General features: G+C 43.3%; 1 protein-coding gene across 1 annotated transcript in view; it reads left to right on the plus strand.

Annotated features, from left to right (window-relative positions):
• Positions 1–7,786: 7,786 nt before the first annotated feature.
• NOL10 (nucleolar protein 10) overlaps positions 7,787–27,000 on the plus strand; it is a 52,174-nt gene continuing 32,960 nt past the window's right edge. The window contains exons 1-11 of the mRNA XM_066640007.1: positions 7,787–7,875; positions 10,959–11,004; positions 13,263–13,361; positions 15,108–15,185; positions 16,737–16,774; positions 17,172–17,308; positions 19,239–19,304; positions 19,946–20,006; positions 21,422–21,507; positions 21,697–21,775; positions 23,417–23,566. Coding sequence (XP_066496104.1) covers positions 7,810–7,875; positions 10,959–11,004; positions 13,263–13,361; positions 15,108–15,185; positions 16,737–16,774; positions 17,172–17,308; positions 19,239–19,304; positions 19,946–20,006; positions 21,422–21,507; positions 21,697–21,775; positions 23,417–23,566 — 906 coding nt within the window. The 5' untranslated portion in view covers positions 7,787–7,809. The remainder of the gene's footprint in view (positions 7,876–10,958; positions 11,005–13,262; positions 13,362–15,107; positions 15,186–16,736; positions 16,775–17,171; positions 17,309–19,238; positions 19,305–19,945; positions 20,007–21,421; positions 21,508–21,696; positions 21,776–23,416; positions 23,567–27,000) is intronic.

Raw genomic sequence — 27,000 nt, forward strand, 5'->3', positions numbered from 1 at the left:
CATGAAAGAGACTCTGGCCTACCGGCTGTGGGGTGCTCTAGGATCAATTATGTACTGGAATAAGTAACAAACCCCTTTTGGAAAAACAGCAGTGAGGTTGGAGAGCCAAGGCACTTTTAGGTTGCAATCCTATCTACGTTTATCTAGGAGTAAGCCCCATTGAAGATAATGAAACTGAGTAGACATGCATAGGAGACATCTGAGTAAACTTGCATAGGATTGGGCTCTTATTTTATTCTGTAGGTTAAAATACAGGTCACCACCTCTTAAGACATTTAAAACTTCACAGGGATTTCTCCACTCTTTGAAAAGGTAAAAGCACTCCTTGGCTACTAGCATCCTACTATTAATTTCAAGTGACAGATCAGAGAAGGTTAAACAGCCATGACAGGGAGAAACTAAAAAAAGAGAGGCCTCTCTTACACCGATCCAGGCAAGCACATACTCACAAGTCGCTCGTATGAGAAACCATGCACACAAATTGGTTCCTCAAATGATCCATTGATATGTGTCCCCAAAACAGCCTTGACATACACTGATTCTAGAAGCAACTGCTGCGAAGGAACACTATCACCTAGTGAGTTTGGGGCTAACGCTATACTGAGGAGGTCTGTGCTCAAAGTGCAGCACAGGCATGGATTTTACTCACTGATGTTAGAGCAGATCAGTCTCAGTATCCCATTCTGCAAAATGGGTATGAAAATAATCCCCTTCACAGGCTAGTTACTAGCCACTAGTGTGTGACAAAACAAGATTAGGAGTTCAACGGAGCTCCTGGATTGATTTGAATCACTGTTCTAAGCCACCTTGGGGATCATTCTGATAGAAAAGCAGGGTATAAGTCTATAAATAGTCCTAGACAAAGGATAGGCAGTCAGTACATAAAATGTGGTAGGCTAACCCACTTAAAAAAAACACCTTTTTTTTAAAAAAAAAAAAAACCTGTTTTTCTTATTGTGTGGTTTACTAAGGACCAGTGGTGCAGTTTCCCCCTCCCAAAATTTAAATCCCTTATGATTATTCATCAGGGACACATCTGTGGCCAGCTTCCTAGATTCATACACACCAACTATTGTTAAGAACATTTAAATTAAAATGAGCTTCAGTATTAACTAGGAGGGCATTCCAAAGGCACAAAATATTTATCTTAAAAATGGGGGGGGGGGGAATGGAGGAAGGGATGACCTTGCCATAGTTCTAATGAATATCAAAAGTTACTACAACAAATCCTTTTGAAACACAGGGCTATGTTTTCCTGAATGTACCCAACTGACACTCTCCCAATCCAAAATGGCACCCCTAAGTGCCATTCACAATTTGTAGATTGAGTTTTTTTTTAATGTGGGTGCATCTTGTATGTCAGTCCAAAATGTAAAAAGTGTATTTGAGTTAATATATATGTATTTATCCAGTATTACATACAGAGTAAATATATATTCATATACATTAATACAGTACTTTTCAACCTTTTTCATCTCATGGCACACTGATAAGGCACTAAAATAGTCAAGGCACACACACCATCAAGTTTTTGATAATGGACAAGGCACACCATGTAGCCAGTGGGGGGGAGGGCACACATCCCCCGTTGACCCTACTAATAAATGACCTTCCCCCAAATTCTGTGGCACACCTGTGTACACACACACACACACACACACACACACACACACACAATTTCCTGACATGCCCCAAAACTTGCAGACTCCCAGTTTCATCTGCATAGGGGGCTGAATGAACTTTTGTGCCTGCTCATCTGTTATTCCAGTAGTTTGCTGCCATCACTTAGAGTCGCTTCTTACCCCAAGAGGATCCAGTGCCAGCGGTGGACCTCGCCACAGGGGAAAAGCTGGGAGGAATCCTCTCTTCCATCCCAGGCAGAGTGATCCCCAAACAGACAGCACCGAGAGCCCGCAGCCAGCCCAACGTCTGAGCCCCGCGCATTCCACCCACTCCCAGCCAGCTCTTCCCTGCGGGGCACTCCAGGTTGCTCCAGGAGATCTCCAAGGCGTTCAGCCAGGGTCGCTCCTGCCTCCTTTACCTCCTCGGGATCTCCTCCTGTTGAACTTCTCCCTGCTGTGGAGAGCCTGCGGGGTCCGCCCGGCTCAGCACACAGGAGGCATCCTTCTCCCTCCTGCCCAGGGATGCTGCTGCTGCTGCTGCTGCTCTCCCCCTGGAGATGTCCGCCGAGCCTTTCCCAGGCAGACCTCTGGCTGCGCAGCCGGAGGGCTGCCCTGCCCTGCCCGGGCGGAGCTGCGAGGTACCGTCTCCCCGTAGCCGCGGATTCCGCCAGCTGCTGCATCCGCGGTGGGAGACGCAGCGCTGTCCCTCTAGAACCACCCGCAGCGTCGCCACAGGCAGCGGCTGCCCCGCGCTCTGCGTTTGTGTCTTGCACAGCCCTCCTCTGGTCGCCTGCAGGCGGCGCTGGCGCAGCTCCTCCTCCCTTCGCCGCTGGCGCTGCTGCACCCCCTCCCCGGCTTATGCAGATGACTTGGGGGGCGCTGCTTGGCGCCGGTGGATCAGCTACCCCCAGGATCAGATTTCAAAGAGCTGGGCCCAGGCAGGGGGAGAATCTTTAAGAGCCCAAGCCTGTGCCTGTCTACTCAGAAGTAAGTCTCATTATAGTCAGTGGGGTTTACTCCCAGGTAAGTGTGGATAGGATTGCAGCCTGGGAGCCTAATCCTAGGCACGTCTATTCAGAGAAGTAAGTCCCATTATAGTCAATGGGGTTTACTCCCAGGTAAGTGTGGATAGGACTGCAACCTCAAGGAAGAAGGATTCCAAATAACACTACCATCCATCCTTACAGGTGTGGTTAGCTAGCCACACTTGGGATTGCCAGCTCTCAGGGTGAGGATTGAAAGCAATCCTGATGATTTTGCCAGGGTGTCTCAAAGGATTTCCAACATGCCATCTTGCAGGAAAAACAAATCTCTTGGAAGAGCTTCAGTTGGGCTTGGCCACCCTAGCTTGCACTACCTTATGGCAGGGTCATTCAGTGGGGTTAATTGGTTGCAGAGTTGTGTGGGCCCCCCCACACACACATGCACTACACATGTAATGAGTTGGATGCCCCCACACACACACATACAATTCATATGTAATGAGTTGGATGGCCCCCTATATATGCATTACACATATAATGAGTTGGGTGCCACCCCCCCTCCCCCGCACAGACATGCATTAGTGTACACAGCGTGGGGACCACATGTGAAAATTCTTGAATGTGCTCCCTTCTGTTCATGAGAATGTCTTTTGCCACTCCTCCCCACATCAAGGACAGCCACGCAGAAAGCGTTGGTTTCCCTCAGACAGGTCACTGAAGCAAAATGGCATTAACAATTTGCAAGGGAAAATAAACATTTATTAAATTTATGTCACAGAGCTAGGAACTAAAGAAGAAAATGAGAAGAGCAACATCAGACATGCTTTTTGTGTCTAGGTGCAGGCCAGAGGAATTGGCGAAATATTTTCATGGTGTGAACTTTTGCGTTGCCTGCTTATTGAAGAGAGATGTAACGAAGTGAAATGAAACAAAGTACAAGAAGCAAGTTCCCAGCAGTAGGTAGTATGTGACAATGAACTGCACAATAAAGTTTACATAACATCGTCTAAGGAAAGGTTGGATGGTCAACTATCAAGGATGCTGCAGTCACCTGCATTGAGCAAAGGGCTGGATTAGATGACCTCCAAGATGTCTTCCAACTCTGACATTCTATGATTCTCTGAAAACATTTCTTTCTTCGAGCAAATTGTTCAGCCTGTCCTCCCTAATTCCTGACCACAAGTAGTTCTTCATTCGCTTAATAAGCTTAGTGTCCCTTGCATGCTACAGAGACTGGCAAGGCAATGAGCATTCTCCTGCAAATGTAAATCTGAGGGAACACAGATGCCAGACCTTTTGCCAAAAATTCACTTGCAAAGTTCAAGTGCAGTGGCAGGGCTCCTCTGGAGGAGGAGATTCAAGTGTCGCCTGATTTTTGTAAAACAGGCAAAGTTCATCTTGCAACTTGTTCTTATTTAGATATCATGGATATGTAGTGGACTGGGATTCTATAAACTTTGCAATGTCTTCATCTTCTGCAACAGCCCGTGATGAGTCAATGATGGATGAGAACCAGCTTGAGAGTTTCCTTGTGGTCTTGGCTAGGATTTGGAGGTCTGAAAAAAGCATAGCATGGTAGTGAGGAACACTCCAGCCCCAAATTTATTTTCAAAGCGATAGATTGCATGTTCTGTATTGACTGGGAGCCCAGTCCTATGCAATTTTCCATTGCTGGTGCAGCCATGCCAATGGGGTATGCACTGCTTCCTATGATGGGAGGGCAGTCACAGAGGCATCCTCAAGGTATGGAAACATTTGTTTCCTTACATTGGGGCGGGGCTGCACTGCAGTTGCACTGGTGCTGGAAAGTCATAATAGAAGCACTTTCTCCAGCAGATTCACCTGGGTGTTTTCTTGAGTGCAGTGGCAATAGTTTGCCCCTCAGTGATTACCAAGAAGACTTTGGACACAATCCTAAACAGGTCTATGCAGAAGTAAGTCCTATTGTATTCAATGACTTACTCCCAGGAAAGTAAGGTTAGGATTGCAGCCTTTGTTCGGTTGCTCCGCTTCGTCCATGGTGAATTTGGATCCTTGGAGAAACTTGCTTCAGATATGAGTCAACTGAACTTGTACCACATTGAAATCAGAAGGAAGAACTCAGAGAATTGCATCTTCATAATAAGGTCTGAAATGCTGGCCCAGTGGCATATGAAGGGGGTGGCTGGGAGCCCTTGGCTCCAGGGGGATGTCCAAGAAACTGCCCCAAGGCACCAGGGGTGGCGGGGGTGACCCTGACTGTAGCTGTGATTTGGTTAGTGCTGGCTGTAGCCACCTGCAAGAGAAGCATGAATATTTGTATGATTATTTGTACAAAGTTAGGAAGTTATATATCAATATACAAATAATAACTTTTTTTAGTAAAAAATTTTTTACTAATTTACTGAAAATTACTAAAAAAAATAAATATACAGACTTTCAAAGCTTGTGTGTGTTTGTGCGCGCAGGGGGGGGGCAAATCCTATCCAACTTTCCAGCACCGGTGCTGCCTTAATGTAGTCCCGAGGTAAGGGAACAAATGTTCCCATACCTTGAGGAGGCCTCTGTGACTGCTCTCCCATCACAGGAAGCAGTGCATACCCCATTGGCACAGCAGCACCAGCAATGGAAAATTGGATAGGATTGGGCCCAGAGAGAGAGAGAGAGAGAGTTCAATAAAAGACAATGTTCACTGCCTATGCTTCTTCTCTGGTCATTATTATTATCCATGTCATGTCATGACTATTACTGAAAATAATTTTGTCATAGGGGGTTGCCAAAAATTTATGGGCCCTGGGTGCCAAATGACCTCGGTATGCCACTGCACTGACATGCTCACTGCTTCAGTGTTCTGACCCTTCCCACTACCCGTCCAGGTGGGAGCCCTGTCAGCTGTGGCTATCTGGCAGATCCTATATTGCTGGGAGGGGGCGGTGGCTGGTCAAGTGCTGCACTGGCTGTGTAGTGCCCCAGCAGGCCTTGTGTGTGGTCGACCAAAGGCTAGCCACCATGGCCTTCTTCTGACTCAGTGGTCCTTTTTGCAACCCACCAAAAATCAGTTCACAACCGATGACCCACTGTCATGACCCACAATTTGATAACTGCTCTAAGGCAAACAAGTCCTTCTCAACCTTGGGTCCCTAGCTCCAATATGAGCATAACTAGCATATGTAAACCCTAGTTTGAGAAGCCAAGTTCTCTGTGGCAAAGAAAGTCATTCTTTACATGCCTAGTAACCTTTTTTAAAACATAGTTTTGTTTTGTATCCCTCTGTTCTTAAGAAGGTAGTGTAAAAAGGAGGGAGAAGAAGGGGTATGGACAAAAATGGTCTGCACACTACTAAAGTTTTTTAAAAATTCTCTGTGAATTCTGGTATAGTGTGGCGTCACTTGATCTCTCTGCATCACTGTGGTGCATAGAGATAGAAAAAGGCATTTTCTCTTCATGTCTTTATATCCCTGGTCAATGAAAGCGGCAACCAGTTTGAATTAATACAGAAAGAGCCAGTAAGGACTCTTTTTTTCTTAGGTCTGTGGTTGGGACAGCCCATGGACAAAATGGTACTAAATGCTGGCCCTCTAGTGTTTCTCAGTCAGGACCCACTAGGTAGGTCAAGAGCCCATTTCATGTTGAACCCCTTTCATTTCAATGTGTATTTTATTTTTAAAATATTAGACTTGATGCTACCATGGTATGTGACTGCATTTGGGGAAATGTTACAGATCTGTGTTTCTAACAGGCTACCCATGCATATGCTTTTAACAATGGTAGTCATTTGGGCTTATTGCCAGGTAAGTGTGGATAGGATTGCAGCCTTTGGGGTGTTTTGGGAATTTTAAAAAAACATATCAGGAACTGCTTGGGAAGGTTAGGAGGGTTCTTGATTTGGTTGTATGGGGGTGTTAAAAATTTTCTTGCTTGATGCTGTCACTTCCTGCCATGACATAACTTCCAGATTTGTTACATCACTTCCTGTGGGTCCCAACTTTCTAAAAAGTGGGTCCTGGTGCTACAAAGTTTGAGAACCACTGCTCTAGTATATTTCTTAACTCTACGCTCAGTGACACAGTGATAGAAAAAGACAAGACTGATGCACATTGGAAGCCACTGCTGGGGACACTATGAGCTGAATTAAAGTTAACCTATTCACACTAAATAAGACCCGAGTCAGAAGGAGCACAAATCCCTCTTGGACTGCTTTCATTTGTTCGGTGGGGGAAAAAGACACCCAACTGCCTCCAGCTGCTCCCTTGCTTTTTTTTTTTTTAGGCAGTGAACTCACACTTCACCTAACAAAATGCTGGTTTTGACCTTTAAACCCTATATGGCTTGGGGCCAGGATATCTGTGGGACTGCCTTCTTCCATACAATTTGTTCTGAGCGCTCCAGTCATCGGAGAGGGCCCTTCTATGGGTGCCACCACTTATGGAGGTGTGAAGGGTGGTAGCAAGGGACAGGGCCTTCTCTGTAGTGGCACTGGTTCTATGGCACTCCCATTCCCTTAGCTTCTGAACTGCTCCTCCCTTGGAGGCTTTCTGGCAGGGCCTGATGACACTTCTTGCGACATTTGCCTTTTGATTTTAGGGCTTTTAATAGGAGGGTTTTATGCTGTTTAGCAGGCTGCTTTTTCATCAGTTGACCATTTGCTGCTGGTTTTTAACCCTATTCTGGGCTTTTATTTTATTCTTTCTATGATATCTTAATGTTTATAAATGCGTATTTTTTGATAATGTTTTGGAAGCCACTCTGAGTGCCCAGCAGAGAGGAAGCTGGGTAAAAATCTTGTCAGTATGTAAGGCTGCAAGCCTATCCACTCTTTCCTGGGAGTAAGCACCATTGACTCTAATGGGACTAACTACTGAGTAGACATGCATAGGATTGGGCTGTGAGGCTGCAGTCCTAGCCCCTTTCCTGGGAGTAAGCTCCACTGACTACAGTGGGGCTTACTTCTGAGTAGACAGGCATAGGATTGGGCTCTGAGGCAGCAATCCTAGCCACTCTTTCCTGGGAGTAAGCCTCATTGACTCTAATGGGGCTTACTTCTGAGTAGATATGCCTAGGCTTGGGCTCTAAGTAAGTAACAAAATGGCGCCAGACTCTGTCATTTTTAGCTCTACGGGCTCAAAAGAGAACTCTATGGTCAAGGGCAGGGGGAGGAGCTGCGCTTTGAACCCGGAAGTGCAGGCTGTGCTCCATCTGCTCAAGCCGGCTTGACCCTCGGGAAGATGCAGGTCTCCAGCCTCAACGAGGTGAAGATCTACAGCCTGAGCGCCGGCCGGAGCCTCCCCGAGGTGAGCGCGTGAGCCCCCTCCCACGTGGCTCTGCTGCTGACCCCTCCCCTGCTTTCGAACTCTCCGCTTCTGAGAGTTCCATCCAGGCACCGGCTGCCCAGGGGCGCGTGCTCGCCTAGCCTCGCCTCGCCCGTTAACAGCCTCCGCCAGTCCCAGGCTGAAGGCTTCGAAGGCTCATCGCACCCGCGAGCCCCTTTGCCAGAATAGCGAGGCTGCCATCCTGTGCACACTTTCCCGGGAGGAAGCCCCACTGACTAATGGGGCTTACTTCTGAGTAGACACTCATTGGGAGCCTGCAATCCTAGCCACACTTCTGCAGGAGTAAGCCCCATTGACTCTAATGGGACTTCTGAGTAGATGTGCACAGGATTGCGCTGTGCAGTTGGTGGTGAGCTCTGCTCTCATCGCTCTTTTAGGGCCCAATCCTGTCCAGTTTCCCAGAGGCCTCCTCAAGGTATGGGAACATTTATGCCTTTGCCTTTCCAGTGTTGGACGGTTGGATAGCACTGGGCCCTTGGGAATAAGCTTCAGTGTACACAGTAGTTCTTACTTCTGGGTACGGATGGATAGGATTTGGAGGTCACATGTGTTGTCTGGATCAGTGTTTCTGAACCAGTGGTATGAGCACCACCAAGTGGTACTTGAGATAGTGTCTGGTGGTACTCGTGGGACCCTTGGGTGCCTGTCACCCAGCAGTGAGACCCGCAGTGCAACACGACACACAACAGTAGGAGGCTTGGCTCGGCTCAGCAGGCAGAGCCCAAAGCTTTTCCACACTCCCATGTACCCTGAGCCTCATACTGGTGTTGATCAGGTCACATCTGGCCTCCCATCCCAGAAGTAACTGGTGATGATGTCATCAACAGTTGCTTCTGGTGATACTTCAGATAGGTAGACCACGTGAAGCGGTAAGGCGGAGGACATAGATTGAGAAACATTGGACTAGGTGTACCTGCTTAACCCTTGACTGGGCCCTGCTTAAGAAAGGGGAATGATCACAAACCTGCAGTGTAAAGAAAGAATGCCAATAAGCCCGCAGAGGAACACTTTCTGGTCACTTCATCCACAGCCTCAGATGGCTGTCTTTGCGTTCAAGATGGATGGAATTTGTTGTGGGTGGGTTGATGATTGAATAAGGCTGTGCTGGAGAAGGTAATGCAACCCCAGTCCATGTGAATGTACTCCAAGCCAAGACCAATGCATCCTACATGTTTTTTTTTTCCTTTGGCATTTTAGGTTAATTTTTCTGCAAGCCTTCAGTTGCATGGTAGAGTGGTGCATTTTGTCTGAGAGACAGGTTTGTTTTGAGACTATTTTTCTAATGTATTAGGTGCCCAGCTTTATACAGCAATCTTACTTTCAGCTGGCATGGAGAAGATATAATTTCATCTGTCCACCTGAACAGATTTTTATGAAGGCAGTCACTTTGAGTGCCATGAATGACCAGAAAGTGTGCATCCAGAGTTTGTTGATATTTTTGTTCTTTATGCCAGTTTTGTGGCTGCTTATTCTCTGCCTTCAACAAGGTTTAGTCATGCCTAAGTAAATTGTAACATAAGATGTGCACATTATCTGTGTTTACTTGAAAGTAAGCACTACTGAGTGTGCTGATATTCCTGATCATTTTAATGCTATGATTTTCGAGTGTGTATTTAACAGACAGCCCAACCCTAGGTTGAGCTGCGCAGCCAGGCCATATGGCTTGTGTTGTATCCAAAGCACCTTAAGAGGCAGCTGGAGGTTAGCTCTGGGTAAGGAGATATTTTCCCATCTGTATGGGGCTGTCACTATGGGGCTTCCAGCTATATAGCTGACACAAATCCAGGAAGCCCATGTAAGGCTGCCTAGTTCGGGAGCAGGGTTTAGGATGCAGTGTGTGCCGCCACTGCTACTCTCAACCTCCTCCTGGACCCAATACTCCCTTGTTATGTCCCTGTCCAGATATGCCCCCTCCCCCTCTGCAACACGCCCTCCTGCCACCCTCTCCCACCCACTGCACTGCCCAGCACAAACCTATCAGTGCTGGCCAATGCAGGGATCAGATCCGGTGATGCTGATCCAGTGTAGGCCTCCATGCCAGCCAGTTCTCAAGTAAGCACAAACATGCCTTATGGCATGTTTGCAACACTCTGGGCTGGTGCGAGGACAGCTGTGCCAACCTAACAGAAGGTTTATCAAACATGAGTCTTTCTTTAGTTTGTTTTGTGTAATAATAAATAATAATACAGGTATTTCTATACCGCCTTTCTTGGTCCTCAGATTTCTCCTTGGACTTTATTCAAGGCAGTTTACATAGGCAGGCTAATTAAATCCCCGTAGGGATTTTTACAATTTGAAAGAAGGTTCTATCTTTCAAGAAACCACAACATTCAGATGTTTCTTTCTTGATCTGGTCGCACATTCTGGCCTCGATCATCCTCCGACACTCAGTGCAGATGGAATAACTTGGCTCATCTTGTCAGCTGCTTCAAGTTCACACGGTGCCGGTGGCCTCAAACTGGCGACCTGCGGATGTTATCTTCAGGCAAATGGTGGCTCTACCCTCTAGACCAGACCTCCTGCCCGTGTATACCTCTTGCCCAGGTGTATACCTGTGGTATTTCCATCAATAGGATTGCTGCAAATTGGAACTGGTGATTTGTAATTTTCTTTAACTTTTTTACCTTTGTTCTTAGGGCAATTAGATATTTTTGTTCTTTTTTAATATATTTTTGAAAATCCATCATGTTTATAAAACGAGAAAGATGTGTGTTATCCAAGTATCCTAGTCAGCGGAACAGAGGTTCTGTAGCCAGTCGCTCATAAACTTTCTTTGTTCTTAACTTTGTAGTCTGTTGCATCAGTGCAGATGTGCCTGGTTGCTTGGCTTGGTGGCTGCTGTTCAGTACATGTGAATGCTAAATCACAGGACTGGATAAGTGATATGAAAAATCTAGTTTGGTCTATACTACAGTACAATGAACTGTAAAGAATGAACTGATCAGTTTGGACATGTTCCATAAACTCATTTTTCAGTCCTGTTTTGCTGTTTGTGTAGAATGCCTCTGTCCCTTATCACTGATTCTCTGATTTTGTTGTTACAGTGGCTTTCTGACAGGAAGAAGAGAGCCCTACAAAAGAAAAATGTTGGTGAGTTAATGTAATCATGCCCTTGCATATACAGAAGTGTTGCACAAGTTTCATTTCTGCTTCCAAAGAATGGTATGATGGGACCTACAGTTTAAAGGTTAAAAGCTATGGCTCTGTAATTTGTAGTCTGTAGCTAGCTTTAGGTGCTGGTGTGAGTGCACAATCATGCAACATAGCTTGGAAGTTTTTAAAAAAAGTTTTTAAAGGCATTATCCTTCTCCATTTTTCAGTTCTGTTTTAAAATTTTGGATTTTGATTCTGTAGTCCCTGTTGACATGGTTGCATTTATTTAAATAACTGAAGACGCCACATAGGGTACAATTCAGCTAATACTCTCACTGATTTCCATAATCACATTAAAAACAAGCCTAAATTTTCCTTCCTTGAAATCAGTGGTACTTTAAAAGTTAACTTAATTTTGGGCTGTGCCCTCAGTTATTAAATGAGTAACTTGCATTGTAATCCTGTACATCTCTATCCACAAGTAAGTCTTGTTGAATTCAGTGAATTCATTCAAGGTGCACAACCTTGTAGCCTTAGGCAGCAACCTTAACCAATATTCCAGCACTGACTTAGCCGCAATGCAGGCCCAAGGAAAGTAACAAACATGCCCTTACCTTGAGAAGGCCCCCCTTGACTGCCTCCCATTGCAGGATGCAGCGCACATCACATTGGCACAACCAAGTCAGTGCTGGAAACTTGGTTAGGATTGCAACCTTAGTTATTAAATAAATGTAATTTAGCGAGAACCTTAAAAGGGAGACACAAATCCTTGCAGGATCAGCACATTATTAAATTAAAATTTTCTCTGTCAATTTGCTATTATACAGAATAGCTATAAGGACAGTAAAAAGATGTAGACCTCAGTCCAAGTTTCAATAGTTTTGGAAGCTTTCATTTTAATAATATGAGGTGGCTGTCGTTCTTCCCCAAAAGGAAAATGATGAAGTGCTATGGAGGGAATGATTGAGAGCAGAGGTCTCCAAACTTTTGGGCCAGAGGGCCGCATCAAATATCTGGCGTGATGTGGAGGGTTGGAAAAAAAATTTAAATATAAAATTTAAATAAATAAATTAGAGATAGAACTTCGATGAGTGAATAAATGAATGAATGGACTCATTCATTCAACCTCTCTGGCCCTCAGAACACCCTTCAGACACAATCGGAGCACAGTTCTGGTCATGTTCAGTTGAGTGGGCCAGAGGCTTTCAGGGGACAAGTGGTTGGCTGCTGGCTGGAAAGAGGCTTGCTGTGGGCCACATCTGGCCCCCGGGCCGGGGTTTGGAGACCCCTAATTTAGAGGCAGCTTCCACTATATTGTAATCCAGTTGAGCACCCTAGCATTATATCGGTATCAGTGTCCAGCATCAATTTGTTACTTCAGTGCAGCAGTTCCAAAACAGGGTTGCGGCCTGGTTTTTGGTGGCTCGTGAAACTGGCAAGCTGATAGCTCACAAGGAAAATGTATTGAGCCCTATGGAAAATGAAACTAAGCTGTAACGCATATTTAGTCATGAGTAGATGACCTTGCCTTTGTCCGCTTTGAAGGGGAGGTTGAGAGGAACATAATGCCACCAGAATGGTCCCAGTCCAATGAACGCAGGCCCCAAAAATCTCTCAAGAAGGAAGCCCCCCCTCCCGCTGACAAGGAAAATGTATTGAGCCTTATGGAAAGTGAAATTGAGTGACACATGCATGCTTACAACAGTAGGCAAACATGCCTCAACTCATTGAAGGCCAGGCAAAGGGGAATGCAAGGCCACCAGAATGTTGAGCTCCACATTCATCAGTTCGGGACCAAACACATCAGAATGTGCCCCCCACCATAGAGACTTGAGAGGGCAGGGAGGAGATGGGACGAGGCAGGGGAAGGGCAGTAACAGGAGTGGGGAGTAGTCAGATTGGGCCTGGGAGGTGGATGAGATTGGCCCTTACCTCAAGGAGACCTCCATCAGCTGAAATTCCCCCATGGGATGCTGCAGAGCTTGTGCCGTCGCTGCTGCATCTCTGCACAGGAATTTAGTTATGATTGGGCTGTTGTGTGCAGAAGGCGTATAGTGCTTGACATCTGGGGAACATATCCTCTGCACTATCCAACGTATGCTGTAGCAATTTGGTGTATTTTAATATATCTGTTCTGGGCTGTTCAATCTAAACCTAGGCTCTTGTCTTGCAGCAGTATTTTTGCCATAAGAACAATATACGTCTGTGATATGTCAATTAGGCCATCTTCAACTCACTTGTCTTTGTTTCTAAAGATATTCATAGGAGAATTGAACTTATCCAGGATTTTGACATGCCTGCTGTGAGCACGAAAGTCAAGGTGTCACGAGATGGGCAGTATGTTATGGCAACGGGTGAGTGTGCGAACAGCTTGGTCTTTTCAGACTGATGCTTGCTTTAAGGATTGGTTTGTGAATATATTGTCTCCAAATCCTGAGATAGTACAGTTCATGGCTGAGGAGGACTGGATTGGGTCAGATGCTTATGCGACTTCTGCAGGACAGCAAACCCAATATCTGGCAGATGTTAGTATCGCATAGAGCAGTGGTTCTCAAAACTTTTCACATCGGGACCCACTTTTCAGAATGATAATCTGTCGGAACCCACCGGAAGTGATGTCATGGCCAGAAGTGATATCATGAAGCAGGAAAATTTTTAGCAGTCCTACAGTCCTATCCCCACTTACTCAGGAGTAAATGCCACTGACTATCATTGTTAAAAGCATATACACGTAGCCTGTTAAAAGTACAGATATGTAACACTTCCCCAAATGCAGTCACATACCATCAAGTCTAATATGATAAAAATAAAATATTGAAATGAATGGGGACCCATCTGAAATTGGCTCACGACCCACCTAGTGGGTCCTGACCCATAGTTTGAAAACACTGGATAGAGTGTATCTGCATTTGACGGCTGAAAGCGATTGTGCAGCTGCAATTTCATGATTTTATTGTAATACTTGGCATTTGTAAAGTGCTTTTGAGTACACAAAGCACTTCACATGAGTTATCCTGATGGAATCCTTTCAATAACCCTTTGAGGTAGTTAAATATTATTCCCACACTGGAGCTGAAGCTGAAAAGGGGTGGCTTGTCTTAAGTCTTGTTCGTGGCAGTGGCAAGAGCCAAACTGAAGAAGTTCTGATTTGTAGCTCATTTTTATAGCCACTACACTGTATCTTCAGCTTTCTATGCTTCGTTACATAACTATACATCCCTTACAGGACAATCCTATGTGTGTAAACTCAGAAGCAAGTCTTGTTGGAAGTCTGTGGGACTTACTGCCAGGAAACTATAAGATTGCAACCTTAGTTTGCTTTTGTACTATGAAAACAGAATTTTGAAGCATTTTAAAGACATACAATTAAAATCTGACCTCTTCTGATGTGTAGCATAATCCCATGTTTTTACTCAGAAGTCCCATTATGTGCATTGAGGTTTATTCTCAGATAAGTGTGCATAGAATTACAACCTACTTCCTAGGTAGTATTATTGAACACAGTGGGACTTGCTTCCCAGGAAACGTACATGTTAGGACCTCTGGCATGTATGGGATTGTTCTCTTAAGCAGTATGCACAGGCTTGATTTTCCCTAGCCATTTTTTTCACGGTTGGATCATGTCAGCATTTCTGAAACTGTGATTTCATCAGCCAATGTGTGGTGGGTCTCAACCCAGTGCTTGCTGTTTCACCGCAAAGCATTCCTGGGAGCCACCAAAGACTGCTTCCAGGTTGCACCGGGCCCACAACCCACTCCATTGGCCTCCGCAGCCCCCAGAATGCCTGGGGAAGTGACCAGAAGTGACTTCCAGTTTGTGGATACAACTTACAATTTACTTCCATAACTTCTGGTTTGCTTACACAAGGCATTCTGGGGCTTGTGGGGGTGACTCCAAGTAATACTTTGCGGCATGACAGCAAGCATCAGGTTGCAACCCAGCACAGACGACAAAGTGGGTCATGGCGGTACAAAGTTTGAGAACTGCTGTATCATGTGATTTGGTCCTTTTTGCTTTAAATTTTTCAAATACTGAACTTGATTTTCCTAAGGAATTAAACAGATTTGTTTGCTTACATCAGACATAATATTTATTTCAGGGACATATAAACCAAGGATTCGATGTTTTGATACCTATCAGCTGTCCATGAAGTTTGAACGATGCTTAGATGCTGAAGGTTAGTAAAGCTAATTATGCTGGAAATGAATATGAACTACAGTGCAGCAGATGAGAAAATGTTAGAATTGTGTCAAATGATTAAAATTTGTACAGCTAAATGTGATAGAAATATCTCCAACTAGATCATTTTTTCTAGACCACTTTCTCTTCCTTTTGAAAGTACAGTCATGAGCCACTTAACGATGGAGATGCAAACCAACATCCCCCTCATCAAGCAGAGCTTGATGCTATGTGAAGCCTCCCAAGGTGACAAGGAGCTTTTCTGAGTCTCAGAGAGGCAGTGCACAACCGCAGATGTCTGTATGTGGCTTCTGCCTGACTCAGACTGAGCCCTAGAATGAAAAAATGTCACTTTCATTTTTTTTGAAAAATGTGATTTTTTTCATTCTAGGGCTCATTCTGAGACTGGCAGACATCCTTTGTCTCTAGAAAGGTGGCATCTACAGGTTCAGTCAGCCATGGAGGGTTCCGTAATCCCCGTGGATACTGGGGCATTCCTATACTGTGTTGCAGTTCCTTTGTTTGCTTCTCAAACAAAGGCAGGAATTCAAATCTAATCCAAGAAGAGCATGTTGCCACAAAAGAGAATAACCCTTTGTGTACAAAACATATACTAGCCAGTTTCTTATGGGATTTGTGGGAATAACAATTACAGTGGGCCCTCAGTATCAGTGGGGGATCCATTCCAGGACCTCTGTAGATACAGAAACCCACAGATGATAAAATCAGTGGATCTCGGGTCTTCTAATCCTCTGGAGCCGAAGGAAGCCATGCATGGCCTCCATGCACTTCAAAACACCCTCCAGAGGTGACCAGAGTATAGCTCTGGTTGCCTCTGAAGGGTCCACGTCAGGCTGACCCCACGGGTTTGGGACCCTCAAATAGTGAAATCCATGTGTGAAATCCCAAATCTGCAGATACAGTGGGCCCACCGTATATACTTGTGACTGGCCAATTCAAAAGCAGGAAACATGGGGGCAGCCCTTGAACCTCCCCTTGGCTATGATCAAGGGGGTGGCCTTATCCAATGGAAAGGCATAAGCAAGCCTGGCCTGCTGCCAGCCTGTCCCATTTGTCAGCTAAGTCAAATGCACATCCAAACTTAAGCCTTTCTAGTGGATGTGCAGTGAAGAAGCTGCCCAAGTTGTCTCACTGAAGCCAGCATTATGCTACACATACTCAAAAAAGACCTGTTTATTGGGGTAAAGAGTCCCCATTCACAGCAGAGGCAGTGACATTGGGGCCTGTCTCTTCTGTTGCCTTCCTGCTATAGTGGGAGATGGGCACAGGGTCTGTTTACTGTGCTCCTCCTTGGGTTTCAGATATGGATGAGGTTAGAGTCCAGAACAGCTTTGCAATGCTCATGCAGTATTGCAGCCATAGGACTATGCTAATGACCTTGCTCTTCTAGGTACTCTCCCTGTCTTTTTAAGGTCAGAAAGTAGACATATTTTGAGAGTAAGTTTGAGGTGATGGGATTAACAATGTTCTTTAAAGGTTAATGTTTTACTGCCATCTAAATTATGAGCTGTTTTTTTTCTCTCTCCAGTGGTGACATTTGATATCTTATCAGATGACTACTCAAAGGTATGTCTTTTATTTTGAAGTGACTTACAGGGGAAATTGTAAATGTTACACTTTATTTTATTTGTTTAAACGATTTCCTATGCTGAAGCAAATGACCAAGGCAGCTATTTTATAATTGTTGCAAGGAATTAGGTGGTTTTGACTATTCTCTTATTTGAAAAACAAAAAACTATATACATGCAAACAAACCTAAAAGAAAAGGTTTATTTAGTGTATGTTATATTTAGGCTGCAATCTAACCTCACTTTCCTGGGAGTAAGTCCCATTGAACACAATAGGACTTACTTCTGAGTAAACCTGGTTAGGATTGAGCTCACAATGACTTGCTTCCTTTTTTAGGGTTTAAGTGGGGTTAATAATCCCCCTCCAAACCTAAATCCTTTGCTTTATTTTTCAGATAGTTTTCCTGCAGGGTGACAGATACGTGGAATTTCACTCACAACACGGTCGTTATTATAGAACAAGGATACCAAAATTTGGTAGAGATTTCTCATATCATTATCCATCATGTGACCTGTATTTTGTAGGAGCAAGGTATTATATTGTACTCAGGTTTATTTAATTGTGCATTCATTTTTATTTGAAGCTTATGGTGAATGTTGTGGAAAAACATTTTATGCAGTTCATGATATATTTAAAAAGCTTTCAGAACGAAGAGACAAAATATACTTTGTAGGAAAATCTGGGAAGTTCTTTCCAAATACAGTATATAAATACAGTGATATTAAAAAAATACAGTAAAGCAGCAATGTTGGTTAACTGGAATCTTTACCCCACTGCCTTAGACGGAGAGAGATACCAGTTAAATGAGTGTGCTGTTTAATGTAGCTTTGCTAAGCAAATCCCCCAGCATCCACCATCACTTACCTGACAATGATGCTGTGGTGCTGCTCTGCTTTCCTTCCTTCTTCATGAGTGCCCTCGAGGAATGGAGACATTCTAGTTTCTTCCTCAGAAAGAACACCTTCATTCCTAGAGGGCCCCCATGAAGAAGGAAGCCAGAGTGGCACTACAAATGCCTGTTAGGTGGAGCCAGGATAGTGTAGTAGCTTGGGAGTTGGACTTAGACCTGGAAGATCCTGGTTCAAATCCCCATTCAGCCATGGAGCTTCCTGGATGACCTTGTTCTAGTCACTCTCTCTCAGCCTCACCTATCACACAGGGTGAGGACAAAATGAGGGAAGGAGCTATGTGCACCACTCTGAGCTTCTTGGAGGAAGATTGGTATAAAAATGTGAAAAAATAAAATTTTATTTAATTTAACTGTCTGACAGGCCATGTCTCTGGTTCAGCTAAGATTACTTCTACTACTCTGTTCTGAGCTCTTGCTTGTACCCATACGAAACACAGCACTAGAATATAGAAGTTTAACTAAAACTGTATACTTCTAGCGCTCTGTGGTTAAAAACACAAAATTTGATATTTACTTGGGAGGAAGACCCTGTTGAACCCAGATAGCCTTACTTCATAGATTATTAGAAATGCCTCCCTATGTTAGTGTCAGCGCTATAAGGAAATTCCTTTTTTATTTTAGTCGACATTCAGTGGAGACCCACAGGTGTAAGTGCTTTGTAGGCCATTCATCCTTGTCCTAACAGGAGGCTTACTTGGAAACCCTGTTGTGACTAGTACTTGTGTATAAGAGTTTCAAGAGTGCTCACACTAAAAGTGGACTAGTTACCCTTAAATCTTCCTGATGTATCACTACAATCAGAGCTGTGAAAGTGTGTGCATTTTTTAAGCTTTCACTACATTCTTATGGGTGAAGTGTTTTCTGGATTCCAATCCATTTTCCAATCAACCAAAAGGTAGAGGTTGGTTACAAGCAACCCTTTAACCATAAGTGTGCACTTGAAATGTGTTAAAACAAACAGATGGGGTGTTTGATTTTACTGGGATTTATTCAACTTAAAAACATTTTGGTAGTGCAAGAGGATTTTTTAAAAACAATTCAGTCTTTCAAAACGCTGTCTTATTTTCTAGGAATTTTCCAGTTATCACTTTATATGATAACTGGGAAATTCCTAGAAAATAAGAGAACGTTTTGAAAGTTTGAATTGTAAATTCAATGCAGATATTTCTGGCTCAATGCAAACATTTCTGAATAACCATAACAAATTAAGTAAGCATTTTTCTTTCATTTATTGGAGTCGGGAAGAATGCTTCTTGAGCTCAGTGGTTTCAGACTTGGCTTTTGTAAGGAAATGCTGCATGTCAGCCACAAAAGTCCTGTTTGTTGCAGAGGATTCTGGGGAGCATTCTAGGGCATACGCCCATTGGCTATTGGGCTTCATCGTCTCATGGTGTGAACGGAGACTGGGTTCTAGAAACATGCTGCTGTGGTAGCATTTTGCAGGGGACAGTTGGTAGTTATTCTTGAGACTGAAGCTGCATGTTTTTGCACTTAATCAAATGGCTCAATATACATAAGGGAAATAAGTTTAGATTTTTCTTGTTGTTCTAGCTCTGAAGTATACCGGTTAAATCTAGAACAAGGAAGGTACCTGAATTCCTTACAGACAGATGCTTTGTAAGTATCTTCAGTTTATTAGACATATCTCTTTCCTCCAGCAGGTGGAGACAAATGGCTGTTTTTGTGGTCAATTAATATCTATACAGTAGAGTGAAACATGCAGGTGTATTGTAAGTTTTATTATAAATTGGTGGCATTTGGTCTGGTTTATGTTTTAAGATTGTAATCCAACAAAAAGTCTCATGCTTCGCTCTTTAAATTGTCTATCAACAAAGGAGCTTTAGAAATTTTATGGGGGATGAGCGTGCAGTGTGGAATGGGTGGAACTGGAAAATTGGTAGACCAGGATCTCTTTCACGATAAGGAGTTTTTTATATACTTTTTATACTGTACTTGCATAGTTATGATGCCTATTTTACATCAGATACATCAAAGTATCAATTTGTGCACTCACTACTTTGAGATATTTTATTTAATCCTAATAAATATATTACCCTACTTAGGATTTTCTTTGTCTAGTTGACCAACTTTGCTGCCTAGGCTATTGATCTCTGTGCAAAAAGAACCAAGGAAAAGTATTTATTGTGTTCACTCTTCCTGGCACATAAGGTTGAATTGATTTTCAATGGTTTTCACAGATTTCACAAGTTTATTTCTTGTCCTAGTTTATCCGCATTCAACTTGTTTTTACTTCTTAGAGAGAATCATGTCTGCGACATAAATTCTGCACATGGCTTATTTGCAACTGGGACAATTGAGGTAAATGTTTCACTTTCCTGGAAAAAAACTGCACAATGGGTTCTTAATTTTTTTGCACTCAAATTGTAAAAAATATCCAAAAAGGGATAATATTCAAATCACAGGGATCAAATCACATAGGGATCACAGGAAGCTATGGCTCCCTACCACATAGGCAGCCTTTGTGAGCCATGGGCCTGCGTGCTGTCTGCCCCCCTTTCCCTCTGCTCCTCTTTTGTGCATGAGAGGTAAGGGAACATTTTTTTTTTTTGAAAGTAAGCCACAGTTCTGTTTACTTCAGAACATAGGAGTGAACTCCCATTTACTTAGTTAGGGAAACAAAACCAGATTGAAACAGAGAAGAAACAGAAATTTGAAACTAGCCCACCTCACCCCAGCAGTGTCTTTTCTAGTGGCTGTCTGCTGGTGTTCTTTTGCATCTTTTTAGATTGTGAGCCTTTTTGGGACAGGGAGCCTTTAGTTATTTGATTTTTTTCTCTGTAAACTGCTTTGTGAACTTTAGTTGAAAAGCGGTATATAAATACTGTTATTAATAATAATAATAATAATAATAATAATTAATAATAACCACCACAAACTGGTTCGAAGTAAGCCACAATTCCCAAATTTAAACAACATGAAACTGTGGATATTACTTCAAGTGAAAATCAAAGTTTCCCCTCACCTTCTGCAAACAAAAGGGGAGCTCGCAAACATGGTCACAAGCAGGCTACTGTGGAATATATATTTGCCTTCCAATTGCTACATTGGAAGTAATGTACATTACTACAGAAAATTAATTCTGCAGACATATTTTGTGAGACAAAGGATGCCACCTATGTTTTTGTCCTGGGTTGGATATTGAGATATTTCATACCAATAGAACAAAATGACTAGTTTCATGAGAGGTCAAAAGATTAGATTGATCTTTCCAAGCAATGAGGCTCTGTTGAGGTGCTCTGAATAGCATCTGGGAGAGTGGGCTTGTTGCTGGGTCATAAAGAAAAAAAAGAGGAAACGAGACCCACTTCTGCCAAGCTGTGCTACAATTGCACCATGGAATGTTGGCATGGCTGTTTCAGCAGATACAGGCCTGCTGGGGGAAAGAGACCTACCCACAATATATAGCATAATTGCAGCAGGCTCTTCCCATTGACTCACCTCATCACAAGGCATGCCATTCAGTTGCTTAACACACTGCATCAAGCAGGGGTCTAGCAGTGGCCAAAACCACTGACTTTGTCCTGCCCCAGGTTACTGTTAGGAAATGCTCATTAAGAGGATCAATATTGGATCCCTTTTGTATGCAGAAGAAAATTGAAATGTGGGATTTAATATCTTTTTGGAGTCTCTTCAACAAAAAAGTGAATCAACTAATGGTGGATGAGCTGAATGAAGTGAGTGCACTGACTTATGTTTTTCTTTGTGTTCCTCAGGGCAAAGTGGAATGCTGGGATCCTAGAACAAGAAACCGTGTTGGCATGTTGGATTGTGCATTAAGCAGTGTGACAGCTGATAGGGAGTATGGAGTGTTCCTTTTTTGTTTATTTGCTCTTAACGTAGTTAATAAAAATTCTCTGTATAATATTTTTGACCAAATACTTTAATTCTGATTCTTGCCATAGTTTACCACATGTCACCTTCAAACTGTATTTGTCACGATAGTTAACTTGTAATGATAGTGACCTACTTGCTGTTTAAATTCTTATAGGGTGGAGGGCCTGCCGTCTATTTCAGCCCTGAAATTTGATGGAGCTTTGAAGATGGCAGTTGGAACGTCCACAGGGCAGGTAGCTATCCTATCATTTTTCTGCACATTTGGAGTAAGAGTTCTGTGCTAACTAGTAGTAAGGGCTTACATTAATAGCGCAGTCCTATGCGTGTCTGTTCAAAAGTAAGTTCCATTAAGTTCAATGAGACTTACTCCCAGGTAAGTGCATAGGATTGCAACCTAAGTCAGCTTCCTTGATGTTAATGGCTAGTAAGCAAGACTATGGCCCAATTCAGACAACGTGCAAAACCATCGTTTAATCCATGGGCACGTCACGATGCATCACAATCTGTGTGTCACAATGCCTGGGACATTGTGAGGCACCCTCTGAGGGTGTCATGTGAGGCCCTTCACCCAGCAGTGAGACTGCACCACAAGTCTAGAACTAGCAGTAAGGAGGCTGGAGGGGGGGAGCTCCTGCACACGAAAACCATGTTTTAAAAAACTGCCCTGGCCAACCTGGCTTCCTTACTGCTATTTTTGGGTTCTGTTCAGCCTCACAGCCCAAAAGTAAGTGGCCAGTGACGTCATTGTGTGACACATTTTGTGTCATCACCATTTACTTCTGGGTTCCAGTGCTGGTGAAGGATGTAGCTGGCTGGGTAAATTTGGGAAGTACTGGATAATCCTTGTCCAGCATGACTTCCCTGAACCTCAGCCCCACCCCCAGTACACAAGGAGAGGAAGCTTTCTACTTCAGTTCTAAATTACAAGAAGTCAGGATTTGCTGTGGGGCCTGGAATCTGGCAAATACTTGCATGCCTAGTTGGAGCATGAAAAACCAGGATATGAAACTGGGATTCTATAGAATGTAGTAAATTAATTTCAAACTGTGAATGTGGATGTGATGTGAACACAGTAGCTGGTGTTCTGCAAAGAAGGTTACGGTTTTGAAGAAAATCAAAATAAAATAGTTGATGCACTCTTTTTCTTCAGGGATTTAGTTCATTTGTTGCATGCTCAATTTGGATAATGCTTATTGCTTCTTTTGTGCTCATCACACTGGTTCCCCCAGAGAGAAGTGATTGGGTGGAAATCTACAGGGTGTATCATTTTGATGCATACTGTGCCTGCAGGGGATAATGGCTTTATTTCCTCAAATTTTTTTCAGACTGAATAAACAACTAACAGTGGTTAAGTATTAGTGGATGAAATGAGAGCATGTTGGTATAAGGCTGGTCTGTCAGGTTTGTAGTCTGATGGTCATATATTGCAGATCACAAGGAGCCTGATCTCTCCCTCCCCCAAGCCTCTATGCTTGCATCCATTGGACATAAACAGTGAGGATTTGTCAAGCACTTGATGAGATCAAGGTTTGGCAGATTCAGACACTAGATAGCTTTTCTGCTGTTGTAAACAGTAAAATGTCCAAATATGAGTAATGCTAAATGCTGAAATGCTTAGAACTGCTGTTTCAGATTACTCAGCAATAGATCTTATACCTTTTTGCATTTTTGTAGATTTTATTACTTAAAGGACGTGCATAATGGTGACAGAAAAAAGCTCTCTCTGCTCCTCCATTTAAATAAGACTACAGTACTTCAAAATTCTCTCCATTTTTACGGGATCCGTTTCAGCTATGATCTTTTACAGGTGACTTGTGATTAAATTGGGTCTGCTTGAATGTTTAATGCTAACCTAGTTCTTTTCTTGGTACCAGGTTTTGTTTTATGATCTCAGATCAAGCAACCCATTAATAGTGAAGGATCACCAATATGGCCTGCCTATCAAATCAATACAATTCCACAATTCATTAGATTTAATTATTTCTGCTGACTCACGAATCATAAAACTATGGAACAAGGACACAGTAAGTCTTGTATTGATTTTGACTCTTCCCTGAGTAGTTTCATTAGTTCAAGTTAACACTACATTTTTCACTAACATTGCATTTCAGTAAGGGGAATATGTGTGAGTGAATTTGTTTGAGACATAAAATTATGTTTGTGATATAGCAAAATCAAACTATTTCTGCCTGGTAAAATCATGTATGAAGATACATAGGTGCCTCTGGCTTTTCATCAACATAATCATAATCAAATCATAAGAGGAAAAGCCTGTGTGTGACAGACAGACAGACAGACAGACAGATAGACAGACAGACAGATAGATAGATAATTGTGCAAGAACTAACGTAGAAAGCTACACTTTGATATCCTTATAATCTGTTTCTGGACCAGGTCATACAAAACACAAAAAAGTGATCTGTCCAGGCTGGCAGTGATAAGTTGACACACAAAGTCAGAGCTCTAGAATCTGGTACACTCTTCTCCCTACACTAATTCTGCTTGCCCTGATGATCAACCTGTATGTCACCCTCCCACACCTCATGATGGCAGCTGGCAGGGATCTCCAGAACTGCATAATGTCCACAGACGTGTAGATGGGCAGCAGCAATTGAGGACATATGCTCTTCTGGGGGGTTACCTTAACTGTTAAGATGTTGTTGTCTAATTTTGTGAAATAAATTTTTAGTAGATACTTCTAAACCATTATTATCTTAGGAAGTGCGCTATAGTAGATACTCTGGATCATGTCTTTTAGCCTTCATCCTCAACTGAAACAAAAGTTTAAGTGTGTGTACTTCCATTCACTTCCACTCATCCCTTATTGTCCTGGCCTCCCTCACCTCCCACCACTGAAGTTTTTGTTGTAAGCTTCTGGGGTAAGAGCCCGTTTCTTTTTCTTAGCGTAGTCTGTAGAGCACCACATACATGATGGTGCTATATACCAAAGCAAAAGGAAGATGAAGCCTTTCATACCTGCCATATGCATTTGTGCATGGGAAAGGGTGGTAGTTCTAACTTCCTTGTTGTGTAGTCACTGAGACTATTCATAATAGCACTGCTCGCTTCTGGCTCTTTCCGAGGTGTCTAGGTCAAAAAGACTCGTATGGTGCAATTCTATACATGTTTACTCAGAAGTAAGTCTCCTTGTATTCAGTGAGACCTACTCTCAAGTGTGGACTGTATAAGATTGCAGCCTCTGAAATTTTAATCAGTAATTCAGTTCCTGCACCTTCTAGCTTTCCAAAAAGTATACATAAATTTATGAAGTGCTTTGTTACTTTTCAGCGCTAGATATTTTGTGCCCAGTCTTATCTCTGTTCCCAAAAGCCTGAACTTCAGTACCTCTCAGAACTCATAGTTCTCATGAGTTCATGAGTTCTCAGAACTCATAGCTAATTAGCTTTGTTCAGTGTCTTTTCAAACCTTCTTATTTTGTTAGTTACTGACTGATTTTAACACTAGTCCTGCCTTGACCCACTTTTCTGAACCCATTGTGTTCTTTCAAGCAAAATGATACACTAGTTCTATGTGCTTATACACACTGAATTAAGTGGACTTGAGTGTGCATAACTCCACTGGATTGTTGTCATAGTGCAGTCCTAAGCAAATAAGGTGAATAATTTTCCCCCCGGTTGAACTTGTAGCTGAGATTGTACATGCAAGAAAAGTTCAGATGCTTCCTGGCATGTCAGGTGGAGAGCTGGTCTTGCCTCAAGGCAGATTCCGCTCTTACTCTTTGAAAGTTGTGTGTTCCCACTGGTCGCACCTTCTCTGATGCCACTTCCTGACTGTCTCTGACTGGGAATAAATGGAAATCAATGAGAGAGGCTGTGGGATGGAGAGCGGCTTTGATGCTGTATATTTGCCTGCAGCTGGGGTGCATCCAATTTTTTGTTTTCAAAGTGTGGTGGTGGGGAAAACCCCTTCCCTTTTTAATTATCTTTGAAGGCAGCAAAATTAAAAAGGGAGAGAAAGGAAGTACCCAGGAGGGAGGTGATGCTGTTAAGGAAGCAAATGAAAAAAGGGAGGAGTCAAAAGAAAAGCCTGTTTTCCCATGTTTAGTCTTTTAGGGACACATGCTTACTACAGTTCTGCAGAGCAGTGCCTGGATACCATTTTTCTTACTAGCTGAGTACTTGAGTGTCTCTAGAGTCTGTCTTAGCTGTCCACCTGAGAAAGGGTTGTTCCCACAATATCCAACTGCTCTTGCTTGCTTAACTAAAACTATTCTCAATTCAACATGAGACAGTTTTAGGCCGAACCCCTCCTCTTTTTTTATATTCCTCACAGATAGTACCTAATCTTTTTGACAAAGTGCCACTCCATTGTGTCTGAAGCACATCGATGTAGGCTGTCTATTCTTCCACCACCCAAGCTTTGCAGTGGTTTCCTGGGTAGCCGCCCTGGGTCCCGTTAGGGAGAAGGGCGGGATAAAAATAAAGTTTTATTTATTATTATTATTTCCTCTCAGGGCTAGTGCGGCACTGGTCAGGCCTGATTCTATGCCACATGCACATGGGCCCTCCTGCTTCCATCCTGCTACCTACCCCTATGGCTTGTGCCCCAGTTAGCCATGCTTTAGCAGTTCACTTTGAGTGAGGTGAAGAATTGTTGTTTCATGGAAAGGAGAAAATGAGGAGAGAAATTGTCCAACCACAAATGAGAGGATATGCAGCCTGTTCCTCTCTTCAAAGCACTTGCCCTCCCCGCCCCTTCTAACTTAGGGCAGATTTTGACCTCACTTCTTTTTTTCTCCATGTGAGTCCTTTGGACTCATTCCTCTGGAGAAATAAATGTGGAAAATGTTGTACTGGAATGGAAAATCCACATACTTCCTCTGAAAGAAAAGGGAAAAAGAAATCCATTGCATCGCTTTAAAGGTTGAGCGAGGCCATGTCCATACACAGCATGAAAAAGCAGAGCTCAATTTTTGTTCCAGGCTGCAGGATGAGCCCTGCCATGGTGATCATAGGGGAAGCTCTGTTCCTGGTCCTCCCTTCCCCAGATTTGCCCATATGTCAGGAACAAACTTTCTGCCGCCACGAAGGCAAAGCTAGAAAGAGAGAATCCTCAAAAGTTATATGGCTTAATTCCCCACATATCTGGGCTGTAGCACTTAACCCAGAGTGTAGGACAAGGCTCTGATTTAACTAATCGCAGAGAAAGTAAAGACTTGAAACGTAAGAGTTTATTAAAAATACAAAAATGGGATGGGAGGAGTTGGATAATACAAGGAGGAAAGGATACAACAAGCAGGCTTGGGAAACAATTTGGGTGTTGGTAGTGCCCAGGTGTGGATCTCAGCAAAAACCACAAGCAGACAATTACAGGCCAACTTATAAGCAAAATAATTTTCCTTAATGCACCTAATCGCACACTTCCCTCTCTTCCCTTCCCTCTAAGGTCAGCCTAAGGAAAGTCCATTACACCTCTGATCCTATGAAAGTGGATGAGA

This window comes from Tiliqua scincoides, chromosome 1 (genome assembly GCF_035046505.1).
Source record: "Tiliqua scincoides isolate rTilSci1 chromosome 1, rTilSci1.hap2, whole genome shotgun sequence".
NCBI classification, from domain to species: domain Eukaryota; kingdom Metazoa; phylum Chordata; class Lepidosauria; order Squamata; family Scincidae; genus Tiliqua; species Tiliqua scincoides.